The sequence below is a fragment of the Dama dama genome, chromosome 24 (assembly GCF_033118175.1).
Source record: "Dama dama isolate Ldn47 chromosome 24, ASM3311817v1, whole genome shotgun sequence".
Lineage (NCBI taxonomy): Eukaryota > Metazoa > Chordata > Mammalia > Artiodactyla > Cervidae > Dama > Dama dama.
The window spans coordinates 49,165,129-49,180,824 of NC_083704.1; the positions used below are offsets into that span (position 1 = coordinate 49,165,129).

The 15,696-nt window shown below is 37.3% G+C and overlaps 1 protein-coding gene across 1 annotated transcript in view; it reads left to right on the top strand.

The window, feature by feature from the left end:
• The window catches only part of ERC2 (ELKS/RAB6-interacting/CAST family member 2), a 988,080-nt gene that overhangs the window by 277,150 nt on the left and 695,234 nt on the right, over positions 1-15,696 (top strand). The window contains exon 4 of the mRNA XM_061129191.1: positions 9,155-9,229. Coding sequence (XP_060985174.1) covers positions 9,155-9,229 — 75 coding nt within the window. The remainder of the gene's footprint in view (positions 1-9,154; positions 9,230-15,696) is intronic.

Sequence of the window (15,696 nt, forward strand, 5' to 3'; positions counted from 1 at the left end):
TCCTTTCCCAGTTTTGAACTTGTCTGTTGTTCCAGGTCTGGTTCTAACTTTTGCTTCTTGACCTGCATACAGGTTTATTACGAGACAGATAAGGTGACCTGGTACTCCCATTTCTTTAAGAATTTTCCACAATTTGTTGTGACCCACATAGTCAAAGACTTTAGCATAGTCAATGAAGCAGAAGTAGATGTTTGTGTGGAATTCCCTTGCTTTTTCAATGATCCAGTGGATGTTGGCAATTTGATCTCTGGTTCCTCTGCCTTTTTAAAATCTGGCTTGTACATTTGAAAGTTCTTGGTTCATGTATTGTTGAAGCCTAACTTGAAGGATTTTGAGCATTACCTTGTTAACATGTGAAATGAGCATAACATTCTTTGGGATTGCCTTTCTTTGGGATTGGAATGAAAACTGACCTTTTCCAGTCCTGTGGCCACTGCTGAGTTTTCCAAATTTGCTGGCATATTGAGTGGAACACTTTCACAGCATCATCTTTTAGGATTTGCAATAGCTCAGCAGGGATTCCATCACCTCCACTAGCTTTGTTCATGATAATGCCTCCTAAGGCCCACTTGACTTCACATTCCAGGATATCTGACTCTAGGTGAGTGACCACAGCATCATGGTTATCCGGGTCATTACGACCTTTTTTGTATAGTTCTTCTGGGCATTCTTGCCACCTCTTTTAAATCTTTTCTGCTTTGGTTAAATCTTTGCCCTTTATGTCTTTTGTTGTGCCCATCTTTACATGAAATGTCCCCTTGATATCTTCAATTTTCTTGAGATATCTAGTCTTTCCCATTCTATCATTTTCCTCTGTTTCTTTGCATTGTTCACGTAGGAAGGCTTCCTTATCTCTCCTTGCTGTGCTCTGGAACTCTGCAGTCAGTTGTGTATATCTTTTCCTTTCTCCTTGCTTTTAGCTTCTCTCCTCTCAGCTATTTGTGAGGCCTCCTCAGACAACCACTTTGCCTTCTTGAATTTCTTTTTTTGAGGGATGGTTTTGATCATCACCTCCTGTTCAATGTTACGAACCTCCACTCATAGTTCTTCATTCACTCTTTCTACCAGATCTAAGCCTTTGAATCTAGTCATCACCTCACTATCTAACCATAGGGATTTGATTTAGGTCACAAATGGCCCTTTTCCCTACTTTCTTTGATTTAAGGCTTAATTTTGCAATAAGAATTATTGGAGTCACTTAACTCATTATTTCTGTCTCCAGAGTACCTCATGAAGTTGCAGCCAAGCTGCTCTGTAAGGTTGCAGGCATCTGAAGGCTTCACTAAGTTTGGACAGCCCACTTCTATGATGATTTGTTCATCTGATTGTTGGCAGGAGGCCTGAGTTTCATGTCGTATGGGCCTCTCCATAGGTTTCAGCTTAAATGTCCTTATGGCGTGGTAGCTGGCTTCTCCCAGAGTGAGTGACCCAAGAATGTAAGCAAGAAGAATGCCATGATGTCTTTTATGATGATGCCTCAGAATACAGTTAATTCTACTGTATTCTTTTTGTTAGAACTGAGTTATTAAGTCCAGTCTTCAGGCACTACAGGTTAAGATATTTAAGCTTCATCTTATAAAGGGAATATAAAAAATTTGTGAACATATTTTAAACTCCCATACAAAGATTTGGTCTTTCTTTTTTTCCGAGATTGCTAGGTTGATTATTTTTAATTTATTTAATTTATTTTAAATTGGAGGATAATTGCTTTACAATGTTTTGTTGGTTTCTGTCATACAACAGTGTATACATATGCCCTCTCCCTCTTTTTGAAGATATTCTAGACTAGGGGTTGACAAACTTTCTATAAAAGGCGAGATAAGATTTTAAATATTTCTTGCTTTGTGAGGCCATTTTGGCTCTGTTATAACTGCTCAACTCTGCTGTGAAATGAAACCATATGAAAGTAACCATAGACAGTATGTAAGTGAATGGATATAATAGTATTTCAATAAAACTTTATTTACCAAGATAGATGGTGGGCTGGTGGGCTGTAGTCTGCGGATTCCTACTGATAAAGAGATGAAAAGGGTAGAGGATTATTAAGCAGAAGAAACAGAATGTTTCAGAACATAATTATTGTTCATTTAAGAGTATAAAGATAGCAAAAAAAGAAGTCTTTTTCATGTACTAGAAAGTTTACTGCAAAATTGTTTATAGTAGAAAAACATAGAAAACATATTTACACATACCAATTCTGAAGTCATAAATATTATTGAGATTAAAAACTAAAATGCAAAGCTTTGTACAGTGCAGACAGCTGTCATTTATGTAAATGAGAAAACAATATATTCTATTGTTAGATTTCACTATTTATGAGGACATTCATATGTAGTAAATGCATAGAACATGGATGAGAAGGATAGACACCAAGTTTAGATGATGGTTTCTCTCTAGAAGAAATGGTGAAGGTTGAGGGACTTAGTTTCTGTTGTATTTCTGGCTTAAAATTTTTTATAAATAGAAGTACCCGCAGCATAACATTTGCCACTTAAACCATTCTTAAGTGTACAGTTCAGTAGTATTAAGTATATCCACATTGTTGTGCAACCAATCTCCAGAACTTTTCCATTTTGCAAAATCAAAACTCTATACCCGTTAAACAACTCTGCATTTCCCCTGTCCTCAGTCCCTGGCAATGATCAGTCTAGTTTTTGTTTCTATGAGTTTGACTGTTGTTGATGGCTCATATAAATGAGATCATACAGTATTTGTTTTTTGGGACTGCTTTATTTCACTAAGCATAATATCATCAAATTTCATCCAAGTTGTAATAGGTGGATGAATCGTCTTACATCCTTTTAAAGCTGAGTAATACAATGTATATATATATATACACACACCACATTTGATTATTCATCCATCTGTTGAAAGACATTTCAGTTGCTTCCACCTTTTGGCTCTTCTCATAATGCTTCTGTGAACATGGATGTGCAAATCTAAAACAGAGTTTTGATGAAATAAATGATCAGTAAATCATTGTGCAATATAGTAGCCTGAGCAAATCTTAGTCTTTTTTTTTCCTTCCATTCTCCCACAGCACATTTCAGTCAACTTTTACTCACAGTATCCATCAAAGCTACTCTAGTCAAGGTTATTAATGTCCTGTGTGTTGCTGAGTCCTATGACCATTCCTCTGACCTCATTCTATTAACTGCTCAGCAGCAGTTGATCAGGTGGTCATTCCTACATCCTGTGTTTATCTTCTTGATTTCCAGGATACTCCTCTCCTTGTTCTCTTCCTACCTCTCTTGTTTTTTTCCTCAGTCTTCTTTGCTGGCTCCTCCTCACTTCTCAGACCCCTTCATGTTGGAGTGCCCCGGGCTCAGGCCTATGATTTCTCCTCTACTCTCTATGCTTAGTCCCTAGTTGATTTTATCTAGGCTCGTTGCATTAAGTGCTATGTAATCACTGATATCAAATTTGTAATTGTAGCTTTTACTTGTCCCTTCAAATCCAGCTTATCTATTCAGCCACCTACTTAGCATCTCCACTTGAATGTCTAATAGCATCACAGACTTAAAACATGCAAAACCCAATGATTCCTGTAACTCCCACTTCTCCCTAGTCTTCCCTGTCTTGGTATTCCACCTCCGTTCTTATTGTTCAGGCTAAATGCCTTGAAGCCATACTTTACTTTTCTCTTTCTCTAGTCCAAGGCAGTCTTCATGAAACAAGTGAGCCTCACTTTCAAAGCATATCCAAACTCAATTCCTTGCCATAGCCTTCTCTCTGTCATTGTAGTCCAAGATTCTTTTGTCTGTTGCTGGTTTTTTCCCCAGTTTCTTCTACTAGGCCCTATGATTTTTCTCTTACCACCCTCCTCAATCCAAAACCATGCTTCAGGTCAGCAGCTGGAGGAATCCTTTAAGAATGTGCATCATATCCATATCATGGTTTATCTTTTCTCAGAACCTTCCAGTGGCTCCCCATTTTCCTCAGAGTGAAACTAGTATCCATATAGTGGACTCTAAATATATACCTATCTTCCCATCATCCCCGACCCCTGAACTCTGACCTATTACCACTTTCCCCATCCCTTATGTAGTAGTAGGCAGGTATGCAAGCATTTGCTCTTTATTACCTTTGCCTGGAATATATGCATAACTGGTTCCCTCATTTCCTTTAGATTTTTGTTCACATATCACTTTTTCCTGAAACTTTCCCTAATCACCCAATTTAAAATGGCTATGAGTCCCTCACCTCTCAAAGGTCCTGTTCCACCTTCATGACCTATTTTTAAAACACTTATGACAAACTGTTTTGGTCACCTTTTTAAACTGTTTTGCTTCTCTTCTGTTGGAATTTGAAGTGAAAAAAGACAGAGGGGCTGGGATGTTTTTCTGCTTGGTTTACTGCTATATTATCTATATCCCTTATATCAAATTGTTTTTTGTATACATGAATCAACTGTATCTTAAGACTGATCTGAGTTGATGTTGAGATTATTGAGTTTCTTTCCTGTTGGTTTCTCCAACTGGTTTTATTCCTTAAAAGTAGCAATTAAAAGATACAGCTTCAGAATCTTCTGCACTCTTACTTGAAATTTGAGAACATGCTTGTAAATGCTTTCATGGGACTTCTGGGGGTACATAATAAAAGGCCATGCAGTCTTTGGCTTATTTCTTGGAATCTTTGCACTTCAGTATAAGAGGTTGGAGGACCCTGAGGCTGCCATGCTGTGAGGAAGTCCAAGTCACACGGAAAGGACATATATAGTTGCTCAGATTTAGAATTTCAGGTAAACCTGGCCTTCAAGTCATTTTCTAGCCAAGAAAGCATACAGGTGAAGAAGCCGTCTTGGAAGTGGATCCACCAGCCGCAGCTGTTCCAGCACTCTAATACCATGCTTTAAAAACCAGCCTTCCTTGCTCTGCCTGTTATGACTTTCTGACCCAGAATTCATGAGCATAATAAAATGGTGGTGATTGGACACCACTAAATTTGGGGTGATTTTTTACATGACAGTAGATTACCAGAATGGTAAGGTGGAAAGGCCAGATATAAATAGTAAATTACTTTTGGATAGAAAGTTAAGTTTTGAATTTTTTTTTTTTTTGGTCTGCCAAAGAAAGTATATGGTATGTGCAAATGTTATCCTGTCAGGCTCATCTTGGATGCTAGTGTCCATCCAGATTAACTCACTAGACTTTAGACTCTCATTAACTGCCAAGAAATGTCATCCTGATGAACCACTTAAGGTTTCATGCTGAAAATTCTGGGCTCTTGTTATATTTCCATGTTGATCACCTGGAGGAGCTGGCAGTTTTATACCAGCTAAGGCCATCCTAGTCATTAGATTATAGAAAAATAACCTCAGCATCAGTGTCACAGTGAAATAGCCAATTTTCTTCTTTTTATTGTTTTTGAAATGAGAATGGCTGTGATTAGAACTATCCACCAGAGATCAGCTTTTCAGAATCAGCTGCTATTGAAAATCTGGATGTTCTCAAATCTGGAAGGCCAATAGAAACTCACTCATAAAGCTTCTTTTACTCATCAGAAAGGGGAACATGACCAAAGTCTAAGGTTAGGACTGGACAGGGTCCTGACTGCCCATCTCCATGAAGTGCTCTTTTGTCTCATTAAGTGGTCTTTAGCCTGTAGTATGGCTCAAAGGTGAACTTCTTGGGTGCTGGACCAGGCCCTGTGAACCAGCTGAAATGATATGGCATTTTGTTGGTTTATGCTTCTGTGTCCATTTCTGGGGATAATCCATAGCTTCCGACTGATTCTTACAGAAATCAGTGACCCAGAAAAGCATAGGAACTGCTGAACTTGATGTTTCAATATTGTCGTTTAAAAACTTACAGAGTAAGTAAAATCTTATTTTCCCTCATCCCTGCACCCAGATGCTCCTGGGGAACTTCTTTAGTTTTATTTAAAATCATTGCCTAATGGGTGCATCTTTCAGATGATTAAGGATAGTTGAAGCACCAGCAACCAACTCATCTTACTCTAAGCTTAGAAAAATTTGGCCAGCACTCACATGTTGAAATCACTTTGCCGTAGTTAAAGCATAGAGAGCTGGGATCTCTACATACAAAGGCTGAAAACTCTGAGACCAACTTAATACAAATTCATTTTTCATGTGCACCACCATCCAGTGTGGGTGTTCAATAGGCTTTTCACTTGGCATTTCAGGAACCCAGGTTCCTTTCATCTTGGGGTTCTGCCATCTTCTTGGCTCTTGTGTTCCTTTAGCAGCAGGCAGAAAAAGTGGGAGAAATGAGGACAGGGTAAGAGATTTTTGAGGCCTTGAGTTCCTTATTTTTACCCATATTCCACTGGCCAGAAATAAGTCACATGGTCTCACCTGAAACAAGGGTGGTGGTGATGGTATTTCCTAACAATAGCTCCACGCTAATGAAGAGGAACACAAATCTTTATTGGGCAACTGATCCTTTCTGCTACAATCAGAGTGTGCTTTTTAAGGATCCCAAATGTGAGAGATGAATAAAGTGGCTGAGATGGGACTTTTAGGCAATCCATAAACTTTTCCTAGTGGCTCAGCTGGTAATGAATCTGCCTGCAATTCAGGAGACCTGGATTTGATCCCTGGGTTGGAAAGATCCCCTGCAAAGGGAAAAGTTTCCCACTCCAGTATTCTGGCCTTGAGAATTCCAAGGGGTCCCAAAGAGTTGGACCCGACTGAGTGACTTTCACATAAAGTCTTCATGTGGCTCATAATCTTCACTTACCTGACACCTTAAGAATTAAGGTGATCCTCAGAAACTGTGAAGTCTGAGTTGATTGAGATATGTTTAAAATAGGAAAATTACATTTCTTGGGTAATTGGAAATTTTATTTTTTTAAGGAGTGATAGAGATTTGGGGCTGGTTTTTGAACTGGTTTATAATACGACTTGTATAGTCACAACAAAGAGAACTCTGTTTTCATTTTTGCAAAACTATTGCTACAAGTTTAGCTTTGTTATTGCATGTTTGCCCTTAAAAATGTTTTCATGCTTGGCAGAAATTTTAACGGCACATGTTTTTGCCCTAATGGTTTTTATTTTTGTTGTGTTGCTTAGTTGCTTCACAATTATTTTTGTTTGTTTTATACACGCTTAACCTCTCTCCTCAAATTATCTTATAATTTTTATTCTGAAAGTTTACTGGCTATGGTATGAAATTATGAGTTTCATTCTCAGTGTTTTTCATTAAGATACTTTTGATACCACATGTTATTAGAGTTGTTGACCTACCTATGAAATGTATTTCTTCTATGACTTACTGTGGAACAGTTCTGACAGGGTACTTACTTTCTGTTTTCTCATCTGTAAGATTTTATTGATCCAGTGAACTCCAACAATCTTGGAAATAATGTTGAGGGCTAAGTCGACTTTTTCTTTTTTTTGACTTTTTCTTTTTTAAAGGCTGAATTCCTTATGTGATGTATCTGATAATATACTGAAATTGGGTTCAGTAATACTTGGACTCATTCCGTACAGAAATATTTTATGGGGAAAAATGTCCTAACTGACGTTGAGACCATTTTGAATAATGCCTGAGCACCAATTCTAATGCTTCTCAAAATCAAGTTTGAGAAGTAGTTTTGCATAGCTCTGCAGATTTGTGCCAGTGATGCTTTGAGGAGAAAATATACTATAGTCCAGAGGTGTAGCAGTTATTCCCCAGTACTGGTCCCTAGACGTATGCACCATGGTCCATGACCATGGTCTTCTTGGGCTGCTGGGAAATAAGAACAAGGTAATAGGATATGGGTGAAAGGTTGCCTGTTTTGTTAACCCTGGAATCCAGGGAAGGACTATCTTTTTCTCTGTGACTCTGTTCTGAAAAATTTCTTTCTTGATGAAATGTTCTTTCTTAATGAAATGGTGATGATACTAGATGTTAGTAATGGTGGAGGTAGGGTTATTTTTAATGTCTTTACTTGGATAAAGCCAGATATTATATTGGCCCTCTTCTTTAACACTCAAAGTTTTTCTTTTCCTTTTTTAAAAAAATGTTTATGGTCCAGTGGAGTGTAAAGTCGCTCAGTCATGTCTGACTCTTTGTGACCCCATGGATGGCCCATGGAACTCCCCAGGCCAGAATACTGGAGTGGATAGCTGTTCCCTTCTCCAAGTGATCTTCCCAACCCAGGGAACGTAAAGATCTAGCACTACTCCATGTTGACGTTAAATGACTTTTCTGGAAGCAAATAAATCTTATAGCATTATCCATAGGTGACTTATAATTCAAATAAGTCTTAATGGAATTATTCCATAGGTGAGTAGCTGTACCAGCAATTTTGACATGTGTAAGCATTTTTGTTTATTCCTGTCATTGGCTACTTTCATAAAACTGTTGATAATTATAATTAAGAAAAATAAAGTATTAACTGAACAACTTTATCTCTTCTCTTCTGCCAAGGCTATCTTTCAGTCTTGATAGACTTTTTTTTTGGAGACATACAAAAAGTAAGCCTTGAAGATTAAAATTGTAATTACATTTTTTTGCTTTTTATCTATAAAGAATTTCTTGAGTCTATATCTGGCTTTAACCATTTTTTCTCCCTTCTATCACTGTTGATATTAATTCCAGTTTTAATTTCTTGGCATCATGAATGCACAAACATTTCACGCACAGATGTGGTTTTGAACAAGGACTGAAACTGTAAATTAGGAAGCAAGAGATTCACAGGGTTTCATCAGACCAATTCACTGCAAAAAGTGTCACAGTTGTACTGAAAATGTTTTAAATTGCTCATTTCAAACCTACTTCAGTAGCAAAATACCATGCGTGCAGCAGATTTGCAACCACGTTAGTCATTTTCTTTCCTCTGTTTCCTTGCTGTGTTTGTATTGGGAGCACAGAGTAATGTAATTTAGTAAATTATGATTTGATGGCTGGGCAACAGCCCCAGTGTTGAACAGTATTTGGATTATGATTACTTGCTGGCTTTGTCACAGTTGACATTAATTATTGATGGAAGTTTCAGAAATAGCGCATGTGCCAGGAGCTTTTCACCGGATCGCATGCTCCAGGCAGCAGGGATGCTAACGAGGGTGGGGGAAGAGGCACCTGTGGCTTGTTTGTGTCTGTACACTGCGAGCCTGGACCGGGTGGGCTGAGTGGTACCTGTGCAAAAGTCATGGTGTAACGGAAGGATGAACCGTCAAGCTTATTTCTATCGTGTTCCTCCCCAGGAATTACACCGAAGAAGCCAACTTCAGCCGGAGCCAGCCAAGACGAAGGCTCTCCAGACTGTCATTGAAATGAAGGTAGGAGCTATTCACATTTTTCAAAAACAGCTGTTTCCCTGGAGTTTGTTCTAAACTTGATGGTGACTAACAGAAACACATGAAATGTACGGTTGTGTTTTTCCTTAGGCACCCTGATGGGTGCTTTTTCTTCTGGATTTCTTTTTTCTTTTTTGCCTTCTTGGGTATATTTAATTTATTGGCCCTTTAATGAGGATGCTTTTTCTGGGCAAAAGAATAAAGGGGCTCAAGTATCCTTTGGCAGAAAGGAGCTGGCTTCATTTCCAAAGCATAGCCAGTGCTTTCAACCCTAAGGGAGGTTTTGTGTGTGCTTTAAAAGTAAATTTCTAAAGCTAGAATAATTCTTTTTTCTACTTTCCATTCACATGACAATGAAAAGACACCTTGAGAAACTAAGATTTGGCAAAGATAAGTTGTTTTTTGTGCAGTGGAGGTGTTAAATAATTAAAATTATGCTATCAGCAAAATTTACTTTTCCAAGAATAACTTTCTTATGACTTCAGTATTTTCTACTCAGTCTGAAATTAATAATAATTTATTAAACACAAAGTACTCTATTTAACTGGGGAAGCATAGAGATATTTAAAAGAAGCAAAGATCCTCCTGGATGGATTTAGGACATTTAAAGAATAATGTAGTATATAATGATGACTGAGCCATTGAGAAACCAATCTATGAAACCCAGTTGCTCTGTCAGTTTATAAAGATTTGAAGTCTTTTACTTTCAGTTTTTGCCAAAAGGAAGCAAATAGTAGAGTATTTCTTGTAAGAATAAATAATTATTGATTTTTAGTTCCATGAAGAAAAAAATTCATAATGATGATGTTTGCAATTTCGATATTTCATGCCTAAGTATAACATTCGAGAGTTTGCTGGTCACCATCTTTCTACAAAAGAATTCTAAAGCTTGCTGATAGGGTAATGATTTTTCTGTCTCGGAACACATTATTTTGAAATGTCTGCCAAAAAATTCCCAAGTCTGGGCGGGAGGAAACTAATACAAGCTACTGAGTTCCTGGCATTACAAGTCTAACTTGAGTTTTGTTTTTTTTTTTTCCCTAGTCAATGACAATGTCTTCATCCAAGTGGATTTTTTTTTTTTTTTTTTTTGAAATAACGTAGAACATTTACTTTAAGACTTTATGTCTACTGAATGAGGTTACATGATTCATGGTACTTATAAATACATTTGCAGCAAATTGATTTGAAAAATATTATCAAAGGGATCAAATGCCAGTAAGGTTAAAAAATAATTGCTAATCTTGGCTCATCGATTCTTTTTGGATTTGCATAATTTTGACTTATTTTGTAAGTAAGCTTCCTATTCTACACTTCTAGGGGAGTGTAGGATCTTGTAACAGAGATTTCTTCCTCACTTCACACTGGAACCAAACTTGAAACTTGGCTAAGGCTTAAAACAAAACAAAACAAAAAAGAATAGAAAAGGAAAAAGACAAGACAAAAGATTTTATTTCAGTTTCTGTGAAGAGTCATTCAGTCCCCTTTCTACCTACCTCCATACCTACCTCCCCAGTTCCAACACAATTAATAATAGAAGAGGATGTATATAAAACTATTTCCAAAGCATTCCTTTTTTTTTTTTTTTTTTTTTTTTTAAGGAAAGATTGTGTTTCAAAACTCTTCGGAGAAACCAGGAGTGGAATCTCTCTCAGAGTAGTGGTCATTTTCCTGTTAAATGTCTCTGTACAAAGACTGTTAGTGCTTTTTTGTGATTTTAAGTGTAAAGTCTGCTTGTAGCTTACTCTTTTTAGCATCATATGTTTTATTAGAAAACAAAAAATAGTAATAGTTATTTCTATTTAATAGTTAATTAAAAACACACCTTTGGGCTATCTACATAAGAAGGCCATATAAAATATGTTTTAAATTATAAAATATGATTATTAGGGCAAGTTCACTCCATATGTTATCAGTAAATTGAGTCTGGAGTTTTGTTTTTATTTAAATGGATGCCAGTGATGCTGATTGGTAAAAGAACACATTTTCAGGACAATTGATAATCAATATACTGTCAGGGAACTGAGCCTGGAGTTCTTCTGTTGTCTTTGGATGCCTGTTAATTCACAAAGCACTGCCTTCTGTTTTGTCAGTGTACAAGTCTGGGTCCCATTAGCATCTATACTCAGTGTGCATAAATTGAGTTATGGGGGCAGCTGGTAGAAGGTCATCTCCTCAGTCATGTGTGTAAGGTTGTGATGAAGGCTGTGGTCTCTTCTGATTTTGTATATTATGTTCCTGTGAAATGGGAGGGAATATTGGAAACCCATATTTTATAAGCATTAGGGTTGACTACCAAATAGAACTAACCCTTAAAACTAATAGGTGTAACTTGAGACATGGTTGTATTTTATTTTTAACACCTTTGGATAAAGGTGTCATATACTACCTTGGCAAAATCTGAAGTTAAAAGGAGCTTTCCTGGAGTCAGTTGGATATTTAGTTTCGGGGAGGTGACATGAATTTAGAAGCTACCCCTACTTTTCTCTTACTTCTTAAAGAAACTGAGGGTGAAATTATGAGTCCTCATCTTCTCCAAAAATATACCTTGCATCAACTCAGAAAGTTGTTATGAAAATCTGTGAAATCTTGCCCCAATTAGAGTTCTTTTAGAGTCACAGTCTGGTAGTTCTAGTAGATGTCTATGTACATCTCTGGGCTTTTAGAGTTGTGAAAATACGTCTCCGTGGGGGAGGGCCGTCTGCATACACCGAAGTGGGGGCCGCTCTCTTGCAGCCATCACACCCACTGTCAGCCAGCTCAGTCGGGGGGGCCAAAGTCACCTGAATAAATATGAAAGGAAGCACAGTAAATGGAGTTATTTGTGATTTATCTTCTTGCAGGAAGCTCCGAGTTTTAATTTTGATCCTGATTTGGTCTGGCAGGTATGTTCCAGGTTTGCACTTAGAACATTGTGTCTTTCAGAAAAATTAGTTTTCCTGTAGATGTTGCAGTGCTCCTCCTTTTCTTGCTTTTGTGACCAAAGATTCTTTACTAAACTTCCCTTTCCTGCTCTTATGGAGAACTGTCAATTAAAAACGTAGTTAAATGATGTCCCCCCCACCTTTTCTTTTAATTCCTTGAAAAGAATGTGTTTTAACCTACTTCTGTTATAAATTTGACATGTCATAAACATGATGTTCAAAAGTTTCACTTTCTTGGGTTCATTCATAAATCTGTATCTAGTGTTTTTTTTTTTTAAATGAAAATGAATTATGGTAGTGACAGTACTTGTCACATAATCTCTGTTTTTTTCTTTGTTAGTTAAAACTTCTAAGTGAATGAAAATCTAATTTAAAATGGCTAAAGCCTAAAGGAAATGTATTGACTCATGTAACTGGGAAAAACAAGATATTGTTCAGGAATAGTTTGCTCTTGGGGCTCAAAGATGCTAACAGATTGCATTTTCTCTCATTCAATCTCTCAATTTAGCTTTCTTCATGTAAGTCTGTTTTCAAACAGTCCCTTTATGCTTGTCTGAGCAAAGTGGCTGCAGCATCTCCAGCAATCACAGATGGAAGGGATAGGGAGAAGGTTGTGTTTTTAAAAAATGCAAAAAATAAGAAAAAAAAAAAAAGGAAAAACCACTAACCCTAGAATAAGAACAATTACTGAGATGGAATGTAAAATTTCACTCCAAATTTAACAACTCAGGCTGTAAGAAAAAACTTGAAATTCTCTAAATTCCATTAGTTTAATAAATTAAATGGCATTCATCAAGAAAAACTTTGTTCGCGCTAAATTCAGTGCAGTTTATCAGATGGGATATATGAGTGATATATGGATTTTGGTAAGAGTTGCAGATAATATACTTGGTCTGGTGAACTTGTTAGCTAAAGTGGATTAAGAAGCTAGGGGCGTAATGTGAATATATGACAATATTTCTGTGGCAACTGAAGTGAGAATTGTGGTTATTTAGGTTTCTTGTCACATAATCAGCTGTGGCACTTTTTGTGTCATGAGTGGTTCTTCTTGTGTTACATTTATCCCCACTAAGCTTTTCTGTGGAAACTGAGTAGTAAGCAGTTCAAGACTGAGCTTGACCAAGTTGCTGCCTCATAGATGTGCTACTGGTGAAAGAATATGACTTTGTGTTCAAGTGCTACCTCTAATGGTGAGGTTGATCTTTTGATTTTAAATCCACAAACCAAGCCTTGTCTTTGTGTTCAGGCAGATGTCTGCTGTTATTCTGCATGGGGTTGACTGACCTGTAGTTGAGCTAATTTTCCGTTAAGAGATAGCTTGGTGTTTGATCAAATTCAAGCAGTTCAGTTTCACCAGGCGTGGAAGGATACACTGGAGCATGGGAAGGCAAAAACTACCTGATAACTTTTCCCAGCATCACATAATTAGGAAGGGAAAGATTTCAATTTCAAACCTTGGCCATTGAATGCATCCCACTTCCCACTGTGAATGTAATTTGAGTCCTGGGATCTAGTCAGGAATACCATGAAGTGGCTGAAATGTTTTCTTTGGCTCGAGGGCCTACCTAGGTTTATGTTGCTCATCTTTTGAACTGTTATTTTATATGAGTCAAAACGTGGCAGTCAGATTTATTTTTTCTCCCAAGATTATGTGTTCATTGCAAATTTGTGTCAATTCGTTTTTCTAGTCAAGGCATTATGATGGATCTTAGGCCTTAAAAACAGGCCATGGATCTTTTTGTGGCTACTAAGAAGTATTAACAGCAAGGAAAAAAAACAAAACAAAAAACAACTACCTATATCACCAGTGACATCTACAGCTGAAACACCACTAACCACACATGGAGAACTAGGTATGAGGCATCTGACATGTAATAACCCATGAGTAGGCATGAGTAGCCAAATTTCACAGATGAAAAAGCCATGTTTTAGAGAAAATGAGCAGCCTGCCCAAGGTCCTGCAGCAGGTAGGTTGGCAGCTGAGAGATGAACACAAGTTTCTTCTCTGAAGTTCTTAAACTCCTTCCTCTTACAGTCTGCTTTTACTGAAGACGATTCCTAAGTTCAGCTGGTTTTTCTTTCTATGCTTTGGAAATTATGCACTGAGTTTTGCATCTTAGAATAGGTTGAGGCAGCTCATGAGAGCTCACGAGGTCTATTTGATATTTTTTGTAAGCTGCAATATTGTACTTTGTGCTGTAAGTAAGATTCATCCTTTTTACATGAATATGTTATCAGCCCTGCAAATGGGCCTCCAAAATATGTACCCTACAGCCAACATATACCCTGTGTTTTTTTTCTTTCCTGGATTTTAAGTGTTGCCCTGAAGCCTTTATAGCAACCTGGAGCGTAACTCACTTAAACTTGTAAAGCCCTGTGTTTTTGATGTGCACTATCCACTTACAATATAAGAAATTATCCTTTAGCTTATTTTTTCTTGAGAAATTTCTTCATCTTCTCATCTTTCAGCTTTAAAAAAAAGCCTTGTCCCATTTAACTATTTTCCTTAAATAAGGGGAAAAAATGTGGGTTTTAAGTGATAGCCAGAAAAAGCAAAATGTCAAGTTAAATGTTAGCTCTGGATGATATATGGTTGTCATTTAGAAGCAGGGAAGGTTTTTTTTTTTTAATGTAACTTTTTTTGCTCAAACTCTTCTTATATGTGTTTAACTCTAAACGTTTGAGCCACTAATTTATAATTCCTGCTATAAACAGGTTTATTTTGTGTGAATATAACTCATGAAGTTGAATTACAAATACCACTGCTTACCAAGCAGCTTTTTTGTGCACAGCACCGTGGTGGGCCTTTCACAAAAAGTGAGTGCTCAGTCTTTAAGGGGCTAATGGAAGGAATAGGGCTTTTATACAAGCCAGGATCTAAATAGTGACCTAAGAAGAGCAAAATGGGCTGCAAAAGCTCAGAGGATATTAAATAAGAAAGGGACAGGGAATGTTTTATGGAGAAGATCGCATTTGAGAAGAGCCTTGAAAAAAATGACATGATTTTGATAGAGGGTAGAGGGATTCTTTATAAACAGTAGAAACCAAATCAGCAAAGACAAGGAGGTTGGAAATTATGAGACATATCTGGAGAAGAACAAATCATTCAGTTTGGTTGAGAGAAGACTTTAAAAAGCAATAGAAGATCAAATGAAACCATAAGAAAGTGGGAGAAAAAAATAATAGAGAAAAAAGCTGAAATTAATGAAATAGAAACCAAACACATACAAGTTTAGTTCAGTTGCTCAGTCGTGTCCAACTCTTCGCGACCCCATGGACTATAGCACGCCAGGCCTCCCTGTCCATCACCAGCTCCCAGAGCTTGCTCAAATTAATGTCCATTGAGTTGGTGATGCCATCCAATCATCTCATCCTCTGTCATCCCCTTCTCCCGCCTTCAATCTTTCCTAGCATCAGGGTCTTTCCAAATGAGTCAGTTCTTCGCATCAGGTAGCCAAAGTATTGGAGTTTCAGCTTCAGCATCAATCCTTCCAATGAATATTCAGGACTGATCTCCTTTAGGAT